The sequence below is a fragment of the Conger conger genome, chromosome 2, assembly GCF_963514075.1.
Source record: "Conger conger chromosome 2, fConCon1.1, whole genome shotgun sequence".
Lineage (NCBI taxonomy): Eukaryota > Metazoa > Chordata > Actinopteri > Anguilliformes > Congridae > Conger > Conger conger.
The window spans coordinates 36,729,768-36,755,856 of NC_083761.1; the positions used below are offsets into that span (position 1 = coordinate 36,729,768).

Here is a 26,089-nt window from a genome sequence, read left to right on the forward strand (position 1 = left end):
CCAGCCACAACACAGGTCTAAGGTAATCACGGCATCTATAGCCCGTTTTATTGCAAAGGACATACAACCTTACAGTGTAGTGGAGAGTGATGGCTTTCATGACATGGTAAATAGGTTGGAGCCGAGGTACAAGATACCAAGTAGACAGCATTTCACAGGCAAATGCATGCCAGAATTGTATATCAAAGTAAAGAACTAAGTTAAAACAGAATTGTCAAATGCTGAGCGAGTGGCTATAACAACTGATGCCTAGATGCCATGTGCAACTGATTCCTGTGAGACGATCACAGCACACCACATCTCTGTGGACTGGGAGTTAAGAAGTAATGTCCTACAGACAAGAGTATTCAATGAATCACACACAGGGTCAAATTTAGGCGCTTTATTGAAAGAAGCATGTGTTGACTGGAACATTGCTGATAAAGAACCAGCCCTGGTAACTGATAATGCCAGAAACATGATCGTAGCTGGAGTGGAAGCAGAGATGACCCCTCACCGCAGGTGCTTTGCTCGCAGAATAAATCTGGCCTCACAGAAAGTGAACACAGCTGCAAAGTTGCTGGGAAGAGTGAGGAGGGTGGTTGGGTTTTTGCATCGCTTTTTAGAGGAGCAACCTGTGGTTTTTGCCCCACTCATGTCAAGGGAGCTCAGAAAAGGGGAGGAGGTGAATACTCTTAATGAGAATGACATCTGCAATGCTGAAGACATAGTCAAAGTGATGGCACCCGTCAAAGTTGTGACCACTATTATATGTGAGGAGGAGCAGCCCACAATCTCAATGATTATTACCCTCAAAGCAAGACTTCAAAAGCACTTTGAGGCATCCGATGAAGACATGGCACTCATTACTGAGATAAACGTGTTTAACATGACTTTGAAAAACAGTACACACACCTCCATGACCTCCTCTACACTGCATCCACTCTAGACCCTCGCTTCAAAACTTATTCACACAAGGATATTTACACGCATGTCAGCTGAAGGTGCAGCCCTACATAACAAGGCAACCCCCCAACAAACACACTCTCTTATTCACTCAACACAAAATAAATTATTCCAGTGACACTTTGCATTCTAACAATTGCTAACAGTCTGCTTTTGAACATATAGCTATCACTAGCTATATTCTGTGACTGCTGGTACTGCACTGTTTGCCATCATTGTCTACTGACAGTATGTACTGAATTTAACCATACTACACCGTTTCCTGTCTACTGACAGTATGTACTGATGGTAACCATACTGTACACTGTTTACTGTCTAATGATAGTATGTACTGAATTTAACCATACTGTACACTGTTTACTAGTCAATCCAACTTTTGAGTTTGTTAGCAATGGTAAACATTTGTCTGATTGTTAATCATAGCTGTGCTTTTATACATTGATTACTAGGAAGCAGAGGATATAGAAAGTCAGGGACATCCAGTTCAGAGAGGTCCAATGCAGACAGATCCAGCTCAGCGTCGCTGCTCATGGAGATCCAGACAACAGCATAGTTAGTCCCCAGATCCAGGATGAGACAAAAGGTGTGTGGTTTTTTTTGTTTTTTTTAATACACTGAGGTATAAGCAGTTTAAGATTTATACATAATAGTAAGGTGAGCTCATGGCAAGTCATGGCAAACAAAACTGGTAATATACAGCAATTGTTTTGTATTTCGGATGATGACCCTCCTTGCAAAAAGAAAAAGTGCAGCACTGGACCAGCTGTTCAAAGAACTCTTCGAAGTGAGAGCGGCAGCAAGATCTTCAAGAAAGAAGGCCAGTGAGGAAGTCATGAGGTACAGAGAGCAGAATCCTTTGCCCCTGAATGAGAACCCACAACCTTCCACTGCTGTCATCTTTTGCCCAAAAATACCTCTGTATACCAGCCACCAGTGTAGCATCAGAAAGAGTTCAGCACTGCAGGAGATAGTACTTCCGCGCGACGCAGTGTACTCCGACATGAACATGTCGATGAATTGAAAAGAAGAATCTTGACAAGCACAAGCATACATGAATGATTCTTCACTGTGTGTGAGGTATAAATAGATTAAGATTTTAATTTCTCAACATTATAGTAAGGTGAAAGAAAGTGTTTGTGTGACTGCAAGCATACATGAATGAATATTGTCTCACAGAAGAACAACTTCAAAAACAATTTATGAGTGAAAAAGGGATAATGTAATAAAGTTAGTCTGTTTTCAGTGTTAGTGGCTTTGCACTGTTAATAGTACTAAAGAGCTAATGCTGCATTGAGATTTTATCAGGTAGATGCATGGAATATGGCAGAATGGCACAAAAAAAAAAGAAAGAAAAAAAAGGAAATTTGTAGCGCTTCCTATAACTGCTGCTTACAGTTTGCTGCTTTATTTTTATCCTGTTTTCAGTGAAATGTTGCCGTTGTGTTACCTCTCTTGAGTCTCTAATATCCAAGACTTGGCTGAAGCACTTAGAAAATGGATACCTTATTACATGCAGTTTTATTTTATTATTATTATTTTACCTCAACAGCATACTCATTGCTCTCCCATCTGAGCAGACACACAGAAGCGTGAAAATGTAATATTAATTTAGTTATCAGTGTTAAGAGGGGCTTTTCAGTTCATGAATTGCAATGCACTGAAGGGCTAAGACTTTTATAATATTTTTTTATATTTCTCCCCCCCAACTAACTGCCAAAGTGAGGCACCTGGGCATGGGTGTGTGAGACAGACTTCCGTTTTTATTCATAATGTCATAAGTCTTGTTCACAAGTCTTTTTTTCTAACTGTGTTGTACAAAAGTAATAAAAACAATTACATTTAATTCTGAATTGATACATTTGTCTTCCGTTTTTTTTCCCCTGGACCATAAAGTAACAAAAATACTAGATGCGTATCGGATTGCCTTATAAGGGAGAGATGCACACCCCTAATGGTTACGGATCATGAATGTAATTGAAGTGGGATTTAATAAGATAGAAAAGACGTCAGGGAGCGATATTCTCAGGTGATTGAGTTGGATCATCTGTTCACCATGTAACTGCATACGGACAGCACTTGAGTCCTTTTCCTTATTTTTTGTCAAAATGCCGCTGGTCTTACATAACACAAATGAATACACTAGCCCAACAAAATAAAACTGAAGTGAATTAAACAAAAAAATGGGGGACCTATGTGCAAAAGGCACTGTCATTTCCAAACTGTTCATTAAATTTCCAGTCTGCACTTCAACCTCATAGTCATTGTACACTTTCAAAGTCAGTGCTAGATTCAGATAGTACAGATTCAAAATAAGAAAATGTGTCACTGCCCAATAAATTATGGCGCTCACTGTAAATAGACAGATCACCTGCTCCTTCTGCAGCTACCTCAGACACATCCTCCCCACAGCCAACACTGAATTATTGATTAAATATGCAGGCCAAGCATCTTTTAATTTTCCCACTACAGTTCTCATTACCTTTGTACCAAGACCATTTTCTTCCCAATAAGGATGGGGGGTTTTACAACCTCAGGTGGAAGCTTTGGTATTACTTTTGGCTGGAGGCACAAATTTAGTTTGCCTGAGAGGCAATTTCCACTTCCTGTTATTTTCTTTGCACTGATCTAGGGAGGCTAGCTCTGCGAACCCTTGTGTGTGACTTAAGAATTATGGTTTGCTTCGTTGACTTTGTGTATTACCATATTTTACTTAACTGCAAGACTCAAGTTTCTTGATCCAACGGTATCTGTCAATGTAGGCAGCCGTGACATAGGCCTATTCTGTATTTTCAATGTTAGCGTGACTCAAAATGTTAAGTTACTACTAGATTCTGGTCATAAGAGGGAACTGGAGAAAGCAAGGATGCAAGTGCTGTCATGAGAATAGCTTGGAATAATGCTTTGAATCCTGTTCACTTCAAATCCGCAGTGATGCTATTTCTAAATCTCACAGAGACAATTAACCAGCATTAGCCTATGATCAAAAAGCATGACAGCAGCCCTTAAAGTATTTTACAAATTAACAGTCTACAACAGTAAGACAAGCACGAAAATTGAGTATTGGTTGCATTTGCCATGGTAGCCTGCTTTTCGCTACATATAACAACAGACATATCTCAGAATTGACTAGCAAAGCTATGTTTATAATACAAGACTGACACGCCTTGCAAAAAGTGAAATCTTTCTATGTGAAAGCCTTTTATAGTTATCCAAACACACAATTAAGGATACATACGTTTCCTTACATATTATTGTTCTGTAAGCTGAATGGTCATTTATTTGATTGTCTGCTGACACTGCCCCTGATAGTTTCACCCCTAGCCCTGAAAGTGAAACCCCATCTAATCCACCCTACCATCCTGGAAATAATTTATCTTATAGGCTATAGTGAAGTTTACAAAGCTTTGGCAAGCACTGACAAGGAAGTCCGTGGGAGAGGATCATCTTGTCCCTAGCCTTACGTCTCAGAGCCCATGTAATTACTAGGCCGCTTGCTTTAATTTTTAATCTAACATTTACCTCTGGCAGTATCCCTGCTGTTTGGAAGGCAGCTCAAATTATCCCTTTGCATAAAGGAGGTGATATGTGCGTTTAAATCACGATCGCCCAATTTCAAAACTTTCCTGTATCTCCAAAATCCTTCGTTAACTCCCAACTACAGGCCTTTCTAAAGATAAATAATAATTTACAGCCACAGCAATTAGCATTTAGACCAGGTCATAGTTTAGTGAAGATAGCAGAGAACATTGTGCTGCACTTTTTGTGGACCTTTCCAAGGCATTTGACACCATTGACCATACTATTCTATTGAACAAATTATCCACTATTGGATGACCTCTCTCTAAACTCGTTTTGTGCTTACCTCACAGGGAGAACTCAAGTTATTGTTGCTGATGGTACTAAATCTACCGCTCTAGAAATTAGTAAAGGTGTACCTCAAAAGGTATATTCTTAGCCCACTTTTGCTCACTCTATTTAAATAACATTCTTCTTACATTGCATTGTAATGTCCACCTTTATGCGGACAATACAATCCTCTATGCCACTGGCTCTAATGAATTTGCAGTCTGCTTTCGATGGTTTGCAGATGTCCCTCATGGATCATAAACTTGTTTCGAATTCAGATAAAACAAAGTATCTATTTCTCAGAGACTAAATTAAAAGTTGCCCCGTGTTGGTATTCACACTGTCCAGTGTGTGCAAATCGAGATGGTTGATTCTTATAAATATTTAGGCTCTTGGCTGATGGTACACTGTCCTTTAAGACATATGTGGACAACTTTGCTCAGAAACTTAGAATTAAACTGGGATTCCTCTATAGAAATAAAGCATGCCTTTCTCCTGCTAATAGGAAAATCAATATACAATCAACTGTTTTGTCTGTATTTGATTATGGGGATATTATCTCTTGGCATGCTACAGCTTCAACTTGAAAACCTCTTGAAGCTGTCTATCACAGCGCCTTGCGCTTCATTACTGGGGATGGATACCGCACTCACCATTGTGTATTTTATGATAAAGTTGGATGGCCCTCCTTAACAAAAAGAAGAGAGTGGCACTGCATTGTGTTTATATATAAGGGCCTTCTCAAGTTCCGCATTCATTTCGGGAAAGGTAAAATTGATTTACATTACATTACATTAATGGCATTTGGCAGACGCTCTTATCCAGAGCGACGTACAACAAAGTGCATACCCATAACCAGGGATAAGTGCGCTGAAAGACCCTAGAGGGAAGTACAATTTCAACTGCTACCTGTACAACAAAGATAAGGACCAGGACCTATTTGAATTTTTTTTTTTTTTTTTTTTTTAAACAAACAGAGCAAAAGTGACCAAACTTAACTATCCAAACACTGCTTACCTAGCCAACTAAAAATACCAATACACAAAGTAAATCACAAAGACAACAATTAAGGTTCACAGGGAGGTAGGGAGGGACGGGGAGAGGTGCTGCTTGAAGAGGCGCGTCTTCAGTTTGCGCTTGAAGGTGGGGAGAGATTCTACAGTTCTGACCTCAATGGGGAGTTAATTCCACCACCGTGGAGCCAGAACAGACAGTAGTCATGAGCGTGAGGTGGAGGTTCGGTTCAAGAACAATAGTGAAAAAAGATAGTCTGGAACCCTGAACATAACGTTAATATTTGTACTGCATTTCTTCAAAGGGTAGACCCACCTTCCCTAATCTATAAGTAATGGCCATGTCATGTATGAACAGATGTCTGATTCCACATAGGAGATCTGTGTCCGGATGGAGAAAATCACGACCAAACCCGAATAATTGAGCCTCACGGTGTGGGTTCCATGTGTGAAAAGGAGCATTAGCTTCTTCGTAATTGAGTAACACAGCCCATCACATTTACCTTTTCTGGTGCTGACAGTAAACGTAGGCTCCATCTCACCATCAGAAGCCTGGACCACAAAAGAAAAATATATTGAATAATTATTTAGTTATTACCAGTACAATGACAGAAAATACAAAGTTTTCAATGTGTAGAATTCTTGAGCTATAAAATTCACTACAGGCCAAATATATTCCTTTGTTTTTGCTATACACTGAAGACAATTGAGTTTGAGGTCAAATTATGTACACGAGATGACAGATCCAAATTTCAGCTTTTATATGTCCTGGTATTTTTTATCTAGATTTGTTAAACAACTTGAAACATATCACCTTTGTATCAGACCACCCAAACTTAAGGCAAGGCAAGTTTATTTGTATAGCACAGTTCATACACAGAATCAATTTTACATAAGAACCAAAAAAAAAAAGCTATAAAAGCATAAAATAGTTAAGAGTACAGAGATACAGACATAATTTAAAGAATTAAGTTAAGATGAAGTGCAGTATTTAGTAGTAGTAGTAGTAGTAGTAGTAGTACCACACACACTAGTATTTAGTCGTAGGCACATGAAGAGAAATGTTTTTAACCGAAGATTCACATCTAAGGTCTTCAGGCAGATTATTCCAGTTGCATGCAGCATAACGGCTAAATGCTACTTCACCATGTTTAGTGTGGACTCTGGGCTCTGCTAGCTGACCTGAGTCCATGGATCTAAGAGCCATACTTGGTTTACATGCTTTAAACATGTAAGAGAGTATTCTGGGTCCAAACCATTCCGTGAATTAAAAGTTAGTAGTAGCACTTTAAAATCTATTCTGTAACTAACGGGAAGCCAGTATAGATCTTTTAGAACCGGAGTACTGTGCTCTGTTCTCTTGGTCATAGATAAAACTCTAGCAGCAGCATTTTGAATGAGCTGCAGCAGTTTAATGGTCTTTTTGGGTAGACCAGTAAGAGATTATTGCAGTAGTCCACCCTACAGGAAATAAAAGCATGGATAAGCTTCTCTTGGCTGCTTGGGACACCAAACCCCTGATTCTGGCTATATTTTTCAGATGATAGAAGGCTGTTTTGGTGATTGCTTTGATATGGCTGGTGAAAGTGAGTCTATTAGAACGCCAAGATTTCACACTTGTTCTTTGGTTTCAAGTTCTTCACTTAGGAGAAAAAGTGGAAGGTTTTAGACTGGCCAAGTCAATTATCAGACCTTAACCCAATTGAGCATGCATTTCACCTCCTGAAGAGATTGAAGGCAAATCCCCCTCTCCCCCCGAAACAAACAACAGCTAAAGGCTGCAGTAAAAGCATCACAAGGAAGAAAGCAACAGTTTGGTGATGTCAATGGGTTGCAGGCTTGATGCAGTTAGTGCAAGCAAGGGATATGCTACCAAATATTGTTATTTACTTCCATTTACTTAAATACTCTGTTCGAATACTTTTGCTCACCAGAAAAAAAAAAGAAAAAAAAAAAAGCTGCAATTCTGAACTCTTGTCTTGTGTGCATCTTCTTATCCCAACCGTAAATGTATTCAGGGTAATGCAAAAACAAAGGAATTGCCCTTACTGTCCAAAGATTTGAGGGGACTATATCTGAATATAATAAAATATTAATCAGTCTGAAGGATAGATATTCCAAAAATGATTTCTGTGATTCTTTGCACCAGATCTCAGTCAGGCACCTTTCAGCCACAAACCGTTTCAAGTCTACTTGGTTCTTTAGGCCCTGCATTTTCTGGGTCAATAAATATCTTTAATTCGTATACATTTTATTGCATGGTTGTAGCAGTTTGGTTAATTTTATGAGAATGTAGACTAAAGAACTTTGTTTAATAATAATAATAATCTACCCTACTGAAAAAAGCACAACACAATGTTAGAGTACTGAGGTGACCCACCTTATCGCCAGACTCACTCTCCGAATCACACTGAAAGAAAAGGCATGAAAGATATGAACTGGATTTTCACTCATTTTCCAGCAAGATAGACCTATTAATTCCAGTCAGGCATATATAGTGCCCTCCAAAGATCCATTATACATTGATGAGCCTCTGATTTACCATAATTTTACATTTAAAAAATCACACAATTAATGGGGTTAAAGTGCACATTCATAGATTTTACTAAAAGGTATTTCTAAACATTTTGGTTTCACCGTGTAGGAATTACAGCCGTCTTCATACATAGATCACCACCTCATCTGTGAAAAAGAGTGGTGGGGGCGTTACGGCTTCGGCATGTATCGCAGCCGAAGGTACTCAGTCACCCAATTGAGCATGCCTTTCATATACTAAAGATAAAACATAAGAGTAGTAGCCCTTGAGACAAGCATGAGCTAAAGGTGGCTGAAATTCAGGCCTGGCAGAGCATTACCAGGGAAGACACCCAGCAACTTGTGATGATTGCATGCAAAGGGTATGCAACCAAATACTAAACAACTACTTTCAGTTACATAACATTGCTTTGTCCTAAACATTATGGAGCCCTGAAATGGGAGGACTGTTCAGCCACCGCTGACATTTATACATGGTGAAAGCAAAATATATAAAAATGCCCTTTATTAAAATCTGTCAATGTGCACCAAAACCACTTGTGATTTTTGTTATTACAAATATCAAATTGTGGAGTACACAGGCAAATAAAGAAATAATGGGTCATTGTCCAAAACATTATGGAGGGCACTGTAGGTCTTCCCAAAACTCAACGGAGGTAAACCACAATTACAATGAGAAGACACTTACAATGTAGCCTGTTTCAAGGAAAACGTTTCTGGCAGCCTGAAAATAAAAGAAAATAAGTTTATTTCAGGAATCCTAAAAACATACTAAACATACTTTTGACAATCCAAACAAATAAAAACAGCAGCTTGATGTACTGTTATCGATTAAGAAACTTCCTGTCAAAATCCAATTTGCGAAAGTATGATGCAAGTGACGTGCCTAATTGAAGAAATTTAATTTTGTCATTTACTTATATGGACACTAGGGGTGAGATGACTCAATTAAATAGAGCAACAAAAGCTAAATATAAGCAAACTACGAAGCACTGAAGTCTGGGTTCAAAGTATGTGTTTCATGGATTAAATGCATAGCTATATGATGAATATGATAACATTTCAATTTGTAATAAGTCCCGGTTTGCGTTTTTTAGATCGCAGAGAGATCTCCCATAAAGCTTCCCCTTTCATAGTGACAAAATTTCCATAACTGGTTGATGCCAACCTGCAACCCAACAAGGATCTACTGGGAAGCTGGCCCCTCAGTCTCTCTACTGACATGAATTTCTGCCATAGCAGAATATAATTATTTTTTTGCATACTAAGAACCATCTCGTTTCCGGGGGAGAAAAAACAGTGCACGCACAGCTGACAAAAAAATTGTTATATCGCTATGGCTATATTGCCCAGCGCTAATTTGTATTGTATTTATTTGAATTCACATTTTGGTTTCTTGAATTTCACTTTCTTGTTGTGAAGTAGCCCACTTTGTGAATTCTTAATTTGTGGCGAAGGTTAGTAATACCGGGATCAATGGTGTTTGATAAGGAACACCAATGTCAAAATAGTAACACCGTGGCAACCCTAAAGCCATGTGTGCTCCCCAGCCACCCTTACCTGTCTCTTTCTCCTCCTCTTTCTAGCTCTGTCCTGAGCACTAGGCGAGTAACTGGACGGGTCTCCTGCCTCTGGTTCAGAAAGTGATCCGCCTCCATTTTCTTCGGGGAACCTCTTCCTCTTTCCTCCCCTCCGAAGCAAGACTGCAGAACACTCTGGGGGTTTCAGAGAGCAGTCCATCTGAAGAGCCAGTATGACAAAGTTTATATTCAGATCATAGGTGACAGAACATTTAAACATCTTCACAACAATAATGACGGGGCTCGTGGGAGTCATATACAGTCATATATACAGATCAAAAGTAATTTTCCACTGTCTGCAATTGGAACTTAAACTGCCAACTACCCAACTCCCCTTTGGATCTAGGCTAATGTTGCCAGCACATCATGCCAAGAGCACAAACAGGCAATTGCATAGTAAGACATTTAAGAAAATGAATCGAATTTAAGAACGTTAAAAATACAAAACAAAATTTCTTCCAACGATCAAGAGAGGAATCGCAGCACAAACCTTCCATTGATCATATGGAAGTATACATTCTATTGTGTTGTGCTGTATAAAACAGTTTTTAGACATAAATACAATCCATTACTCAAACAGTCCCTAGTCATTATCTTTATTGTACTGTTAGCACTTAAAATTGTACTTCCCTCTAGGGTCTTTCAGCGCACTTGTCCCTGGTTATGGGTATGCACGTTGCGATACATTGCTCTGGATAAGAGCGTCAGCTAACTGCCAATAATGTAATGTAATGTAAAAACCACACTGTTTATCCCTCCCTCTTCACTGTGAACGCACTGGCGTTGAGCGTTTGAAATAGAATTGTATTAAAAATCTATATGCACAGCTCATTTTCAGTTTAATGTCATACTAGCTTGCTAAAGTACCAAGTGCAGCGTGCTTTGGAATTTTGAAGGACTGTGTTGTGTTATTATCGTGGGCTTAACATTAATGGAACACCATTAAATTACCATTTTCTTATTAATTGCATTCAATTGGATGAAATATAGTCAAGTTATCAATGTGACATGTTTGATTTCATTTAATACCGTCATTCCAAATCATAGGCTATTCAGCAGAGATGTGGACTCAAGTCATTGTGACTTGGACTCGAGTCGACTAAAGTCACTGTTTTGATGATTGCAACTTGACAGAAAATAAATTACTTGAGACTCGACTTGGAGTTCAAGATATGACTCGAATAAGTTGTTAGTGTTTATTGTATGTTTTCAGTTTAAATATATTAGATATAAAATATAAAAATGTTCAACGTTACACATGCTACACACTCCCACTCAAGACCATTCCTGGTTAGCTACACAGACACTGTATGATCAGATGAGATCATCATGGTAGCAATGGGAATGTTTTTGACTCACTTGTTCATTCACTTGTACTTCCAGAAAGTACACGCATGAGCCTCATGTTACTCAGTTAATCTTTCGTTCGTAGCATTGAACTGTAGGCTATTAGTTCACAGCATAAACAAGCCACCCACGCGTGGCTCCCTCAGAATCTCAGAGTAAAATAAAACAAACGCAATATTTTGACCTTTTGGATTGCACTCAGACAGCAAGTGACTCCAGGTTGGATATGCCCTGATTATGGCTTGAAGTCAGCCGGTAGTGGCATAGATGCGGTCGAGAGTCACTTGCTATCCGGGCAGCTGATCAATAAATTGAACATTTGTTTAATTATGCCTTGCAGTTTGGATGATTCTGCACAAAAGCCATCTGCTTAGTAGCCTAAAAAATACATCAGCTATGAATAGCATGAATAAATGTTTTATTTTCCACTGCTTCACTTCAGCTTTCCTAAGAAATTATAAGCTAAGAGACAGTGTTGTCAAAATGAAGACATTTAAAATAACATAGGCTGCATTACTGTACTGTATTTGCCGTTCATGCAACGGTGAAGGGGTGCGTGTGTCATTTCCAAGGATGGTTATTTAAATAGTGGGCGGGAACAAGAAATCTGTCAAATATAGTTGCACTATGATAAGTTGTATTATGATACATTCAGATGACTGGGACTACATGAAACTACAGGTGTAACCATGGCCTATGACACCCACCACCATACAAACCCCTTCATGGCCACCATACATACCCCTTTTTGGCCAATCAGCATTCATCAGCTCTTTATAACTTAACATAAGGTAATGGCGAAAACAGGCCATTAAGCCCAGCAATGCTCGCCTTTTCCTACCGCCTAGTCTGCCTAAACGCTAAATAGAACCATATCAAGCCTGGTCTTTAAAGCCCCTAGTGTTTCTGCCTCCGGTACTGGCAGGCTATTCCACAAATGGACCACTATTGTAAAAAAATACTTCCTAGCATTTTTACGGAATTTCTCTTTTCGCCAATTTCCATCTGTGCCCTCTCGTTCTGTTAACCAAAAGAATACCGCAACCGCACATTGACTAGAACCCGAAAGGCTTTGGTAAACCATGACCCTTTTTCAACTGGAGCACGAACCCCCCCCCCCCCCCCCCCCATGTAGTAATCCTGCCTTATACCGTACTGTGTGTGTGTGTGTGTGTGTACATACTCTGTTGATACAATATTGATTTGATTCAGTTTCTATTCTCAACTATTCTGCCAAATTACTAAAATGTAATGTACAATGTATAGTATGTTTATTTAGGACCTTTCATTGAGCTATTTTGTTAAGAATCTTATCTGTACAGAATGTTATACAGGTGCCTAAGACTTTTGCAGAGTGGAGAGCTTTACATTTAGTTACTGAATTTCATTTGCTAGGTTCCCGTTTCCACCAAAGTCTTCCTGGATAATTTTAGTAGAGTCCATACTGTTAAACCTAAGCTAGGAGCTAAACCTCCTAGTTTTGTAACCGCAAATGTAACCAAATTACTTTCGATGCCGATGTCAATGTCATTTATGTAAATGAGGAAGCGCCGTGGCCCCAGCTCAGATCCCTGCAGGACTCCACTTCCCATAGTACTCTGCTTGGATAAGGTCCCTCCACTACTGCTACATTTTGTAGAAAGTCAGCCTAATTGCCAAATTAAATATTTACATTTGCATTGACATTGTGCAGTGTAACCACACAGTTGCAGAAATCTGTAGTTAAATCCCTGGAGTTTACATCCAGGCATGCTGGTCGATCATGTGTCTTTTTTTTTTTTTTTTTTTAAGCATCGAGTAGTTCAGTTTTCCGGTAGTTCGAATTTGTGCGTCAATGAATAAACACGGATGAAGAAACGCCATAGAATAAGCCATAAGTGAATTAACAGCGACTTCGATTTCATGCGGTGTTCGCATTCTTAACCACCTGAAATGGCAGTGGATTGCTTGCTTGTACAACTGTCACTTGAGGAAAGCGTATTGGAATATTTCAGGCAACATTTGTCCAATGATGTTTTGCTTTGTTTATTTTTATGTAGATACAGCGTAGTGGAAAGGTACGTTCAGTTTGCCGGTAGTTTGAATTGGTGTGCCAAGGAATAAACACACGGCTTCAATGAACCTTAAGAAATGACCAACAGCTACAGAAATTATTTGATAACTATAATACCGTTGCATTCAATTCCCTGTGGTGTTTGCATTTTAAACCCCCTGGAATGGCCACTGAAGCTTGTCGACTGCCAGTTCAGAATAGTTTAGAACTGCAATAATACAGCTGGTGATGAACATACATTTATTTTAAACTGAGTTCCAGTTTGTCCCTACTTATAGATTCTAGTATTTTGCATGGGATACAAGTTGACTGACAGGCCTGCAGTTTCCTAGATCGGTATGGTCCCCTTTCTTATATATTGGTATTATATTACCTTGTTTCCAGTCATCTGGAATTTCTCCAGTTTCCAATGACGGTCTAAAAATACTTACCAGTTGTTTAAAAAATGATCTCACCTAACTCCTTTGAGAACCCTTGGGAATATGCCATCAGGGCCTGCAGCCTTATTGGTCTTTAGTTGATGCAATTTATCCTATATATCTTTATCCCCCATCACAATACTGGCCAAGATGCATTGAGGATGCCTTCCGGCCTACTAGTAACCTCCTCCCTGGTAAACCTCAACAAAGCAGCCATCTGAACCTCCACCTCACGCTCACGACTACTGTCTGTTCTGGCTCCACGGTGGTGGAATGAACTCCCCGTTGAGGTCAGAACTGTAGAATCTCTCCCCACCTTCAAGCGCAAACTGAAGACGCACGGAATGTAACAAAGTTATAGATCAGCGGTCCCCAACCTTTTTTGTGCTACGGGCCGGTTTCATGAAAGACGATATTTTCACGGTCCGGCCTTCAAGGGGTGGGGGATAAATACAAGAAAATAAAATGGAACGACCGGCATTAAAACAAATACAAAGTGCATTAAAAATACAACTCATCATAATGCTGAATCAGTGGGAGCCCTGAGCTTGTTTCTTTGCAACGAGAAGGTCCCATCGAGGGGTAATCGGAGACAATGACACCCGAAGTGTGTTCTTTAGGTCTAGTCTACTCCATAATTTTGTTTTGGTTGCAAAACCCAGCTTCACCGTGAAAATCACCGGTCGCGATGAACCCGTATTTTAAGTAGGACTCCTGGTATTGTCTGTTAAATGCAGCTTTCTTTTTCTTGGTAGTCGTAGGCTCTTTTTCTGTCTCCTCATTGGGCCTTTTCCCCTTAGCAAAGAAGCTCTCCAAAGACATTTATTTTTACTCATGTTAGCTAGCTTGTGGGTTTAATTTTGGGGGTATCACGTGTACCGAGACAAGCCTTGAACTGTATTTGAGAGAGCTTGTTTGTAATTGACGTTAACATTAAAAGCTAGTGCAGAACCCGAGTTTGGCATGTACTGTAGTTGCATGCGGTTTTGAAATTATTTATAATTTGACTATGCAATAGTGCAATGGCGTTCCTTAGGATTCAAGGTTTTCCTATAGCATAATGCAGATGTACGCCCAAAAATCATAGCTCCCAATTTCTCGCATAAACAATATCTAGCCACATTAGATTTCTTTTTAATGAATATAGTAAGAGTATATTAATAAACCAATGCTGCAATGTGATTCAAATTTCAACACTTTGTAAAACTGTTTACAAATAGTCACAGATACAGATTAAGCCTAGTCCTAGATATTTAATTGGAGATTATCCATACAAAACATTTAGTCCAGGATTAAGATTAATCTGTGTTCATGTAACCGGCCACATTCTGTTATTGACCATCACCTTATATTACAGCGCATGTTAATGCTTTCATTACATCACGAGTCATAGAGAGTTCTTAAAATAGCCATTCTATTTTTTATCTTATTTATTGATATATCAATTACCTACGACACCAGAGCAGAGGTTTTGCAAAGCCTTTCTCCAGCCATCTATAGAAAGGCTTTGCCAAAACGTTAAAAAATATGTTTTCTACTGGTTTCTATATCTTCAATTAGCATAGGAATCATGATGAATTTCTATACCCATACTGTTGTTTAGGCTGCACCATTCTGGAGACTTGAGACTTGACTTGGACTCTAGCTCAGAGACTTGAGACTTGACTCAAACTTGCATTTGATGACTTCTCTAATATGCATATACATACATACCAGTGGCGGCTGCTGGCCAGAATTGTTGGTGAAGCAAACCCACCATCACTCCTTGTGAAAATTATAGTTAGTTCCACGCTTTACTTGTTGACCTAGGCCTTTTTGAGGCGATAAACACTGACCACATTACACAGCCAGATATAAGCAGCCTGTTAAACAGGTCTAAATTGACAACCACTCACAATGGTCATTCCATTTAAATTGAACCGCCTTCTCTTAAATGATAAACAGAACACAGAATACAATGACAAGTAGTCATGTACTCATCTCACTATCCATTACCTATGAATATTCAATAGATAAAAACAAAATAGAACAAAATAATGTAACATTGTAATCAGGTGTTATATTGTAAAAAGAAAAAAAAAAACTGAGGGGGCACATATTGCACATAATTGTGTATTTTATTGAAAGACAAATTTTAGAACAGAATTGCCACAGCTTTTATTTCCCGAAAACAAAAATACATTTTTCTGCAGCAGCAATCGGCTACTTTTTCTCATTGAACAAATAAGTGGATATTGCCCAAGATAAATATACAATAATAAAAAAGAATATTCGTTTTTTTGTCTAACTGTTTTTTCTGGTTCTTTATGACTTCTTTCCTTATACAGTCTTTAAGCATACCAAACTTCCGTCATAATTTTTCAAATACTGGTCAGGTTGCTTTTATTTTTCTAAACTACACGATTCTTTTTAAATGATATAATCCGTCTTTAAAGAGTAGGCCAATAAATACCAGGTAATTGTAGGGCATGGCCGGTAACAAGCCACGTAAACATTCTGTCAGCTGTACTTTGTGTCAGATTCAACAGGAAAAGTAACTTAATATGCGGTGTTAAATCACATTAGTGAGACAAAACAATTTCCACTGAAGGGGATTGAGGAAATGATAGAAGTGGGAATAATAAAATATTTAAATAGCCCGTAAACGGGAAAGGGTCATTGATGGTAAGTTTGCCTAGCAAAGACGTTACACGTCTATGAAGACATAGACGTGTAACGTACACTCACTGTGTTCCAAACACCAAGTTGGCTCACGATGTTACAAACTATGCAGCTTTCATGAGGAATAAATAAGAAATGAGCCTACTTCCAGTGAGTGTGGTGGGGAAGCTGACGAGCTAATGAGACTACGAACTGGGAAGGCTTATCTGGCTCAGCCATAAGTGTTCCTTGTAAAATTGTTCACGCACATACACACATTGTTTCATATAGACACTATTAATTTTTTATTAAGACTAACCAGATAAGATTTAAGAGGTTTTCTTGCATAACAGAGTGCAAAACTGTAGTAGCTGTGCTAGCATGTGCTCTTTAGACAAGGATGTTTTCACCTTCACTCGCAGATGTTATTTTCTTCCAATTCTAAAACCCAAATTAAATGAAGGCAGCCGAATTTGTTAGCTAATAGGCTAACCTTAATGTTGAGCTACCTAGCTCAAGTCTTTTTCTCGACTGATTGGTCTTTGAATTTCAAAATGCTACTAACAACAATGAATAATAATACAAAGTCTAAGCTCAACTATATATACGCAACGCAGACAACGCCTCAACCATTAAAATTGCTATAATAATCACTTTTACTCACTCTTTCAATCTCAATTCTCAATACAGTACATACAAGCCCTACACATCCCGAAAATAAAAATGGCAGAGCAAGTGCCAACTGAGTTGAACTGTGATGTTCTGATTGGTCAGACTATGTCAATCATCATGTCGAGAACAAGCACAAGAGCACACAGGCTTAGTAGACATTAGTGAAGCATGCTTCATGGGTGGGCTTAAAAAAAACCGTCATAAATCCACAAATATCCAATCAATGTCTTATAAGGTCTCATCGAAATATATTGGCCTAGTAAAGCAAAAATGCGTTTGCCTCACGACAGAGGCAAAACTACAAAGGGAACAGTCATTGCTATGATAATTTAACATTAAAGAAATAGGTATAATGTATGATATGCATGTTCTTTTTTCTGGTGAAGCACTGCTTCAGAGCAGCCTCACTTGATACAAAATACAAGAACGCTCTAAATATAAAATATCATTCACATCGAATATATGCGAATAGTATCATTTTAAAATGCGAAACTGAGTGGAAAGCCATTCGATTACATTGTTCACAATGCTTTATGGGATGCGTTAATTCCCATTAAAACCGTTAAGTGCAGCCTTATACCTTTGCCTTTTTTCCGTTTTCTAAAGATTTTTCTGGTTTAAAAAATCCTTCATAAATCATAAATCCGATATGTGGATGGTTCGATTTATGGCTTAAAACGCTTTCTGAACTTTCTGAAATATCTATGGCAAAAATGAATGGGAACTTCCGGAACCATAGGGGTGGGCGATTACTACAACACCACGGCACTAAAAATGCCCTAGTTGACAATCAAAGAAAAGAAAAAAATGTTGGTCATGGCAAAAATGCCGTTTTTCTGTTTCCTTCACAGTTCAAAGACCCGAGCAGACTGCAGACAGGTACCGGAATAAATCCAAGCGTTCAGACGGCGTTCAGTTCCTTGGAACTAGCCAGCCAATCAGAACAGAGGTTCATTGATATAAATGATCCTTAAATACACAGTCCCTAAAACAACCTGTTCTTGGTAAAGATCAAGAGAGGCGCAGGAGAATGGACATGTGAAACTAGATTTTAAGTACCAAAAACAACCACGCAAACGTTACATGTAGAATATTTCTTCAAAATAACGAATAATTTGTTCCGATTGAAGATACGAAATAAACCATTTACACGCACGCTGAAAAAAACACTGATCCGATTAAGGTGTGCGTTTAAATGCCAAGCATTTAATCAGAATAAAACATTTGGAGAATTTACATACGGAGAATGATACGCAACACATTGCTCGCACATCTCCAAATATGCGTTGTGTGTCATGGACAATATTTGCATTTCTGCTGTCACTTTTCAAGCAGCATCATCTGGATATAATTATCTTGCAACAAAACGAGAAGGGGAGCGCAAGTGCAGCTTATGTCCAAGTTCGTAAAAAGTAAAAATGAAAATTGGCTGGGTCAGAACAATTATTTTCTTTTTTTTACTTTTCCAGCGTTTATTATTTGGTCGATATTCCTGTGGTTTCCGCTTTCGTTATTTTTTCGAACACCCGTTTGAATAACTTATTCTTTCGAGCCTTTCAAAGCTCTTCACAATATTTAGTTAATTAAATGTTCAATGTTGTTAGTAAAAGAAAAAAAGCGATCTGATGATTTCCCCGGCACGGTCGAAACCCGGTGGCGTCATTTACCTTGTGAATGAACATGCGCAGAAAGAATGTGCATTTCATCCTAAGAAAGTAGTCGGTTAAAGTGTTTACATGGCATATATTAATCGGATTGTCAAAAGGTTTAGACTACCTCTTTTCAACCGAATAAAAGTTAAATCGGAATAGGATCATTTGCTCCGATCGAGTGATTTACATGAGGAATTTGTATTCCGATCGGGCTGTTAATCCATTTAAACATGGAATAAAATGCTCCAAACAGGGCTAATGTCGTCAGGACCTAAATTAAAACCCTGAAAATAACCTTGAAAGACGTATGTATTGGTTGGCTAAAGAGCACCATCGGACAAAGAGCCAATTATGAATGAGATCAAGGAATGTGTTCTTGAGAACACACGTAGCTGTAAAGTGGCCCTCAGATGTCTGCAAAAACATTTTTTTCGTGAGGTTTCGCACACTTTAAATGAGAAGACTTCCGTTGGACTGAATCAGGTCCACGTCGCATGAATAAAGCTTGTTTTATAGACTGAATGAAGCCATTATTCGTTGTCCTTTCCTTTACGTCGTTTAAAATGTGTATAGGTAAATTAAAATACCTTTCATACCTTTCTTAGCCTAGTACGACAGTAGAAGCAAACGTGCTACTAAATCATAGCGAAACGCCAAAGTACCTTAAAACTGTACTGCAATCGTATCTATGAAGATGAATATCCCGAAGTAAAAGCAAACGTAACTCCCAATTCCTTGACAACACAAAAATGAAATGCAGTACCCAACTACGTAAACAAAAGCCCACAACCTACCTCCAAGGCCTCCAGGCTGATGAAGCTTGCAATGGCGAAGCCATCGATAATATCCTCTTCACATGATACAGACTCTCGCTTCCTCCGGCGTGGCGGCCTGTGTCTCCTGCCAATGTCTCCGGGCCCACAATCAACTCTGCATCCACCTCCAAAGCCGTCCCTTCCACAAGCTTCTCGCTCAGAGCACGAGGAAGGCCTACGTTCTGTTAGATCTCCTCTCCTTCGCCGTTCTCGGTCGCGTTGCGAACGGGAGCGACGGCTTTGCCTGAAGCCGCTGCTTCGGCCGGGCCCATCCATGTCAAACAAAGCCCACTCCCTGTCTGGTAAAAGGCACTTTTACAGTCCCGGTCAAGTCAAAGGCACTTCCACCCAACCCCCCCCCCCCCCTCCCCCTCCCTCCCTCCCCCCCCCCCCCCCAAAAATAAAAAGGGAAAAATTACACGCCGTAAACAAGGTTTCTGTCCTAAAATGGCGTTTGTCACGCGTCTCACTTTAGCCTTCTTCGGGAACAATGTGTCACAACGCGACTGTGCCTTTTTGGAACTCCCATCAAATCACCCAGACATCAAACTCGAGCAACTATTCGTCAAGTCAAATAAATCTACAACGTCCCGATTTTAATAAAAACCGAGCGACGTCACTAAATTTCCGATCACTCAGTTGTGCGAAATGGAACGGCAAGCGAAATCAATTTAATAAATTGAGAACTAACGTTAACCAACTGAATTGGCCATCACATGGACAGTATTAAAATAAAAAGAAATCCATTCCATTATTAAATTGGTTATTTTTATCAGATAGTCTTACTAGCTAGCTAGCAACATGCCAGTATCAAGAATACACGAACTAGCTAATGTTTCCCATCGTAATATTCTACAAGACAGATGGTAAGCCAATAACTATGAGCGAAATACAGCTAGCGATAAAGCTATCTAATACTAATTTGCCAACTTAACGTTACTTTGTTTTGGGACCGGTTTGATCTTTTGGCACTAAGTGGCAATTCATGTCTACTATCTAACGGGTGGAAATATTAAATAGAAATCGATTCGCTGTCCACTCAACTTCTTAGTCACCAATGATAACGACTAACTTACGCTAGCTACAAACAATGGCACACACAGCTATGGTCGACCGGCTCGCTAACAAAAACACAATCAAGGCTGATTCAGCCTTAACGGGAGCCATCTAATTTAACTAGCTAGTCGTCATTCATAGTTTGCTTAACCAGGTAACTTAGTTAGAATAAGAAAACGAGCTGTTATCGCTACCCGAGCTAATTTTCGACTAAACCGCAATTAGCAAAATAACTAACGTTAGCTAACTGACAACAAATAGCCATGCACAGTGGTAGTTTTCATTATAAAGTTTTGCGTGTGCTCAGGTAGCAATTACGACAATGTTGACAGAATTCGTCTCCTAGTTGCTAGCTATCCCCCTTTTCGCTAGCTAGAAAGGAACAATTCCGTGCCTAATCTAAATGGCCAATGTCCAGTTAAAAAACGCCACTGTGCGGTCAAGGCAATTCGACATAATCATTCTCGGAAAATATGGAATAACTGAAACGAGTCCATGCATTACAGACCAAACTGGATTATGTTTCATCATCTAACTATAACCGATGTTTTTCTTTCGTATTATTCCCGTTACACATCCACAAAACGAAAAAAACAAGGCCAAATGATTGACGCCTCGGCCTAACTTACATCTCCAAAAACATGCCCGCGGACCAGGCTAAAGGGGTGTTCCCCCTTTGCAACAAATACAATCCACCGTGTCGAAGGAAACTATTGTCTTTCGTGCATTTCAACTTAAGTAAAATATTATTCACCACCACTATCCTGAAGGAAACGCATAAATTACGTAAAACTGTAAGGGACTAGCTAGCTGATTTGATTCGACACAAATATTAGCCTAGCTAGCTAATTTAGATGTTGAAAGAGAACGCTTCCGTCTGCTGGGTTCAGGGTTGCCAGGATCACTTGAAATGCTTCATTAACGTGACGTAATTTGTCAATCAATTTAGACCCAGTGCGCTTGCTGTGGCGCTAAAATCCCCACAGTCAAACATGGCAGCCTCCATGAACTAGCTGAGCAGTGGCCGTGCGGTCAACATGAGAACGAATCCATTTGACTGCGGGATGCGGGTATGGAACGCTAAAAGGGTCATAATTAGCCTAAAACTGGACGTGTCCTACTTCCGGCGTATTTGACGGTTCTTTCATACCTACAAACACCGCATTTTACGCCGCTTTAATGCCACCAAAGCTTGTTATTATTTGTACGATTTATTTTCAATTGTTACAGTAGGCTGGTAGGGGAAATTCTACCATGTAGCCTAGGTAGATGACTTAGCTAATGTGGATAACTTGGCTAGCTAGCTGACGAAAAATTATGTTTATACAACAAAGCATTAAGATATATAGTTTCTGTGATGCAGAAAGCCACAGAAAATGTCAGAAAGCAAAATGCTCGCTTGCTAATGTAGCTATTGTATTCACCAGGAGACAGTGCCGGAGGTTCAACACAGGATTATGTCATCCACTTTGCCTCTAAACATTTAGCTACCCTTGTTTAGTCAAATCTCGATGGGCCCGAATTTTAAGATGGGACCAGACTCCATGTCTACGAGTCACTTTAATTAGCTCTATACTTTTCAAACCGCGCAAAGCAAGGTAGCCTTTCTAGCCCAGCTCACTGGCTTTAATGTGTCATTTCCGGATGAGAAATGTTACACAACAAGCACCCATAAACATTTTAATGTTATGTCATAAACCTAGCGAAAATGCTGAAATGTGACGAAAAGAACAGTTTTAGAACAGAACGTTAGCATCGTAGCAGTAGCAGTATAACATGTTCGCTAGTGAATCCTAAGGTTTTAAGTATTTTCATAATGTGGAGTCAAAAGTATTTTTAGGTAATGCGGTGTTAAATTAGGAAATGTACAAGTTAGGCTAGTTTCCGTTAGCACGTCCATTATTGTTCGCTTGAAGCTAATCTATAGAACAGCAGGAAAGCTGTGCTGTTAGATTCCCTGTGATGAATAGCAGGTGTCGTATTTTATGTTGTAAGCGATTACCAGTAAACATGTGAAAAACGTGGGTGCTTAGAAGACAATTAGGAATCTTTATGTATTTATTTATTTAACAACAATAATGCAGGACAACAAGTGCTTGCGTTGGTGATGTAAAATCTGGTTAGGAACATAGACTATAAAAAATATGGACGAGGTCACTGTGAAAATGATGTCATGAAAGGGATATCAATTGCTGATAGGGAGATTATTATTAGTCAGTTAGCGGATGACACGACCCAGTACTTAAAAGATGCCACTCAGGTTCCCATTGCGATAAATGCTATACAGGCATGTTCTAAAGCTTCTGGGCTCTATTTAAACCTTGCTAAATGAATGAAATTCCCCACATTTTCATTATACCTATAAAATAAACAGTTACACACTTAGGAATTAAAATGATCAAGAACAAAGATTCTAGGTGTACCCTAAATTTGAATCCAATTATAGATAGAACCAAGAAAAAACGGAATCATTGGTTGCAAAGGGACTTATCTGCCTATTAACAAAGGCAGAAGGTATTTCTCGCCTAACCTATGCAGCTATCTCATTGTATGTCAATAATAAAACTTGCATAATAATTTATAACATGTGTTTTAATTTCATATGGAAAAATAGAACACATTATGTTAAAAAATCAGTTATTATGCACAGATATGATTCAGGATGTCTTAATTTCTTTGACTTTACCACACTTAATAATATGTTCAAAGTCCATTGGATTAAACAATTCTTTAATAATCCCACCTTGATTTGGAACTTCATACCACATTGCATATTCTCAAAATTGGGTGGCCTTGAATTTGTTTTAGTATGTAATTATAAGATTGAAAAGATCCCCCTTAAATTATCAACAAATGCTGCTTGCTTGGTCCCTCATCTACAAGCATAACTTCTCGCCTCACAAATATTTCATCTGGAATAATATAAATATATTATATAAAAACAAATCCCTATTTTATAAGAAATGGTTCACACATAATATTTACTTAGTGAGACAGTTATTTAATCATGAGGGACATATACACAGATATTACCCAGCAAAAACCCATCTTGTAAAGTTGAAAAAGGATATCAATATAAATTGTTCATTTTGTGAAGTGCTCGATTTATTATTGACAATATTGACTCTGATTTCACACTATGCTTAGAAAATGTTTTGTTTGGTTTCAATAAAAGTAAAGGAAATAAAATCAAAGAATATTATGTTATTAACCTAATCATTATCTTAGCTAAATTTAATATCCACAAATCCAAATTTAATACCTCTAAACCCTTATTTAAAATTTCTGAAATTGAAACCAGTATATTCTGTCCCCTGGCACTTTATTTTTCTTGCTTTTGTTATTCAGTATAATAGGAAATGATTGATGGATGTCACTTGAATATGCTCTGTTTTCAATGTTACTTAATAATTAAAAAGAAAAAGGAAAAAAAAGAAAAGTGAAAACCATTGATGCGAAGGAAGTCCAGTTTCTGGGCGCTGTCACACACTCCCTTGCAAAACGTATCCCCTCCGGGGTCACGTTTCCGGTTCCGTCTCTGCAATGACGTCAATCATATTTGTTTACTGCTGTGTGTGCAGGCTCTGCATCGGCTAGCTAGCGATGCTTTTGTGAAAATGCAAAAAAAAGTAGCTTTTTTTCTCACACTTTGAAGGTTTCCCAAACAGAAGGAGTTGAGGAGGCAGTGGGAAATAGCTGTAAGAAGGGAAGGTTTTTCAGCCAGTGAGTCGTCCGTGCTCTGCAGTGAACATTCAAGCCGGAGGACTTTGACAGGACGGGTCAGCTTGTCAGGATCAGAGATGGAAGTAAACCATCTGTCTTCATTTCCCCGACTCATCTCCAAAAAGATGACTCAGTCCCGTTATGTTGTTTTATGTATTATTGTCATTGTGACTTCTGGGCGTTAATGGTGGCTATGGTCTTGGTTTAGGAGCTGTTTTGAAGAGATAGCATTCCCTGATGAGTAGCCACGTTTCTTTGTTGAAAACAGATATATCATTTTGTTTGGTATTTTAATATGAATAAATATGTACTACTCTCTTTCCGGTAATGTGCACGTGGAGAGAGGAGCTATTTTGAAGATATAGCATGTCCTGATGGGTACGTTTCTTTGTTGAAAACAGAAAATACATGGTTTGAAACCAGGAGAAGTTGTCCGCCTCCTTTTTAAAGAAGAAACGCATAACGAAGACGAACACCGGTCACAGTTGGTCACATATTTTAAGTAACTGAAGACTGTACGCATAAACCCTTGAATATATAAACGACTCATTTAAATCGGTTTAGAAATGCAAACGTTATATTGCTTTTTATCCAAAAAGACCGCAACTTCCCCGTTTACTAGTATGTGTTTACAGGACAGTCATGCCCGGACCAATATGGCGGACGGACTCGGTCGATGTGGCGTCTATGTATATATGTCTATGGTATTGTCGCAACAAATTCTATCCCCCTTACAAAACGTATCCCCTCCGGGGTCATGGTTCCGGTTCCGCCTAATGACGTCAAATCACATTTAAATATATATTATATATATATAAGCTCCGTGAAGTGAACCAGTTTTTTATTTTTTATTCTCTTTTATTATTTTATTCATTTTATTTTATTTGTATTGTACTTAAAATTTAGTTACCTCTTAACCCCTGTCATTTGTGATGTTATTGTGATACTTTTGCTTCACATATTGTGATTGGTATTGTTATATTACTACGTTGTCAATAAATACACTAATAAAAAAAATAAAAAAAGCTCGGTGAAGTTGGCAACAATTAGACTTCCTGTACAGAAGTTTCGGTTTCATCTTCCTGTGATTTTCCGTCAAAATAAGAGCTGCTGAGTAACGTTAAATAATGAGAACATAGTTACCGCGTTTTCTGCGCTTCCTCACAGACTTACCATTGTTTAAATTCATTGCTGATACAACTTATAAAAGTCAGCAAGCAACTAGCTTGCTATTTGACTAGTTACTATATTGTAGGCCAAGCATAAATTGCTTAACAGCTCATTTGCATACCTGCTTACTGTTTGAAAAAAATGTTGCCAAATATGAAGGGGCATACATTAAATCTAAGTATAATATCTATAAAATTATACATTTATTATCTAAAATCATGTTCCGAGCAATTGTTGCTGTATTTACAGTGTGGTAAGGGCATGCAATGCCATTGACTGTCAATTCACGACCAGCTCATTTGCATAGCCCATAACTCAAAAACTATTAATTGTTACCAAATGCAAGGGGTTATATATTTACTCTATATACCCATATCTTTAATATTCTACAGTCCTTTCTGTGAAATCCTGTTCCAAGCAATTGTTGCTGTGTTTCTAGTGTGGGGTGGCCATACGTTGCTATTGACTGTCAATTCACAAGCAGCTCATTTGCATAGCTGATAACTCAAAAACTAAAAATTGTTTCAAAATGAAAGGGGGTATACATTTGTTAGCTGGACCCATATCTTTAATATTCTACAATCCTTTCTGTGAAATCCTGTTCCGAGCAATTGTTGCTGTGT

The 26,089-nt window shown here is 38.6% G+C and overlaps 1 protein-coding gene and 1 long non-coding RNA gene across 5 annotated transcripts in view; one reads left to right on the forward strand and one right to left on the reverse strand.

Annotated features, from left to right (window-relative positions):
* Positions 1-21,631, reverse strand: part of fbrs (fibrosin) — a 74,304-nt gene extending 52,673 nt beyond the window's left edge. For 3 of the 4 annotated variants that reach the window (XM_061232939.1, XM_061232940.1, XM_061232941.1), the window contains exons 1-5: positions 19,497-19,864; positions 9,900-10,079; positions 9,028-9,063; positions 8,185-8,214; positions 6,308-6,356 (exon numbers count right to left, since the gene is read on the reverse strand). In XM_061232939.1, the coding sequence (XP_061088923.1) occupies positions 6,308-6,356; positions 8,185-8,214; positions 9,028-9,063; positions 9,900-10,079; positions 19,497-19,793 (592 nt within the window). In that variant the 5' untranslated portion in view covers positions 19,794-19,864. Of the gene's footprint in view, positions 1-6,307; positions 6,357-8,184; positions 8,215-9,027; positions 9,064-9,899; positions 10,080-19,496; positions 19,865-21,202 lie in introns of those variants that run through there. The other variant, XM_061232938.1, reaches the window with a different exon arrangement.
* LOC133122783 (uncharacterized) lies at positions 21,568-25,321 on the forward strand. The gene is made up of 2 exons (XR_009708142.1): positions 21,568-21,643; positions 24,229-25,321. It is a non-coding gene; the product is annotated as an uncharacterized LOC133122783 (long non-coding RNA).
* Positions 25,322-26,089: the final 768 nt, after the last annotated feature.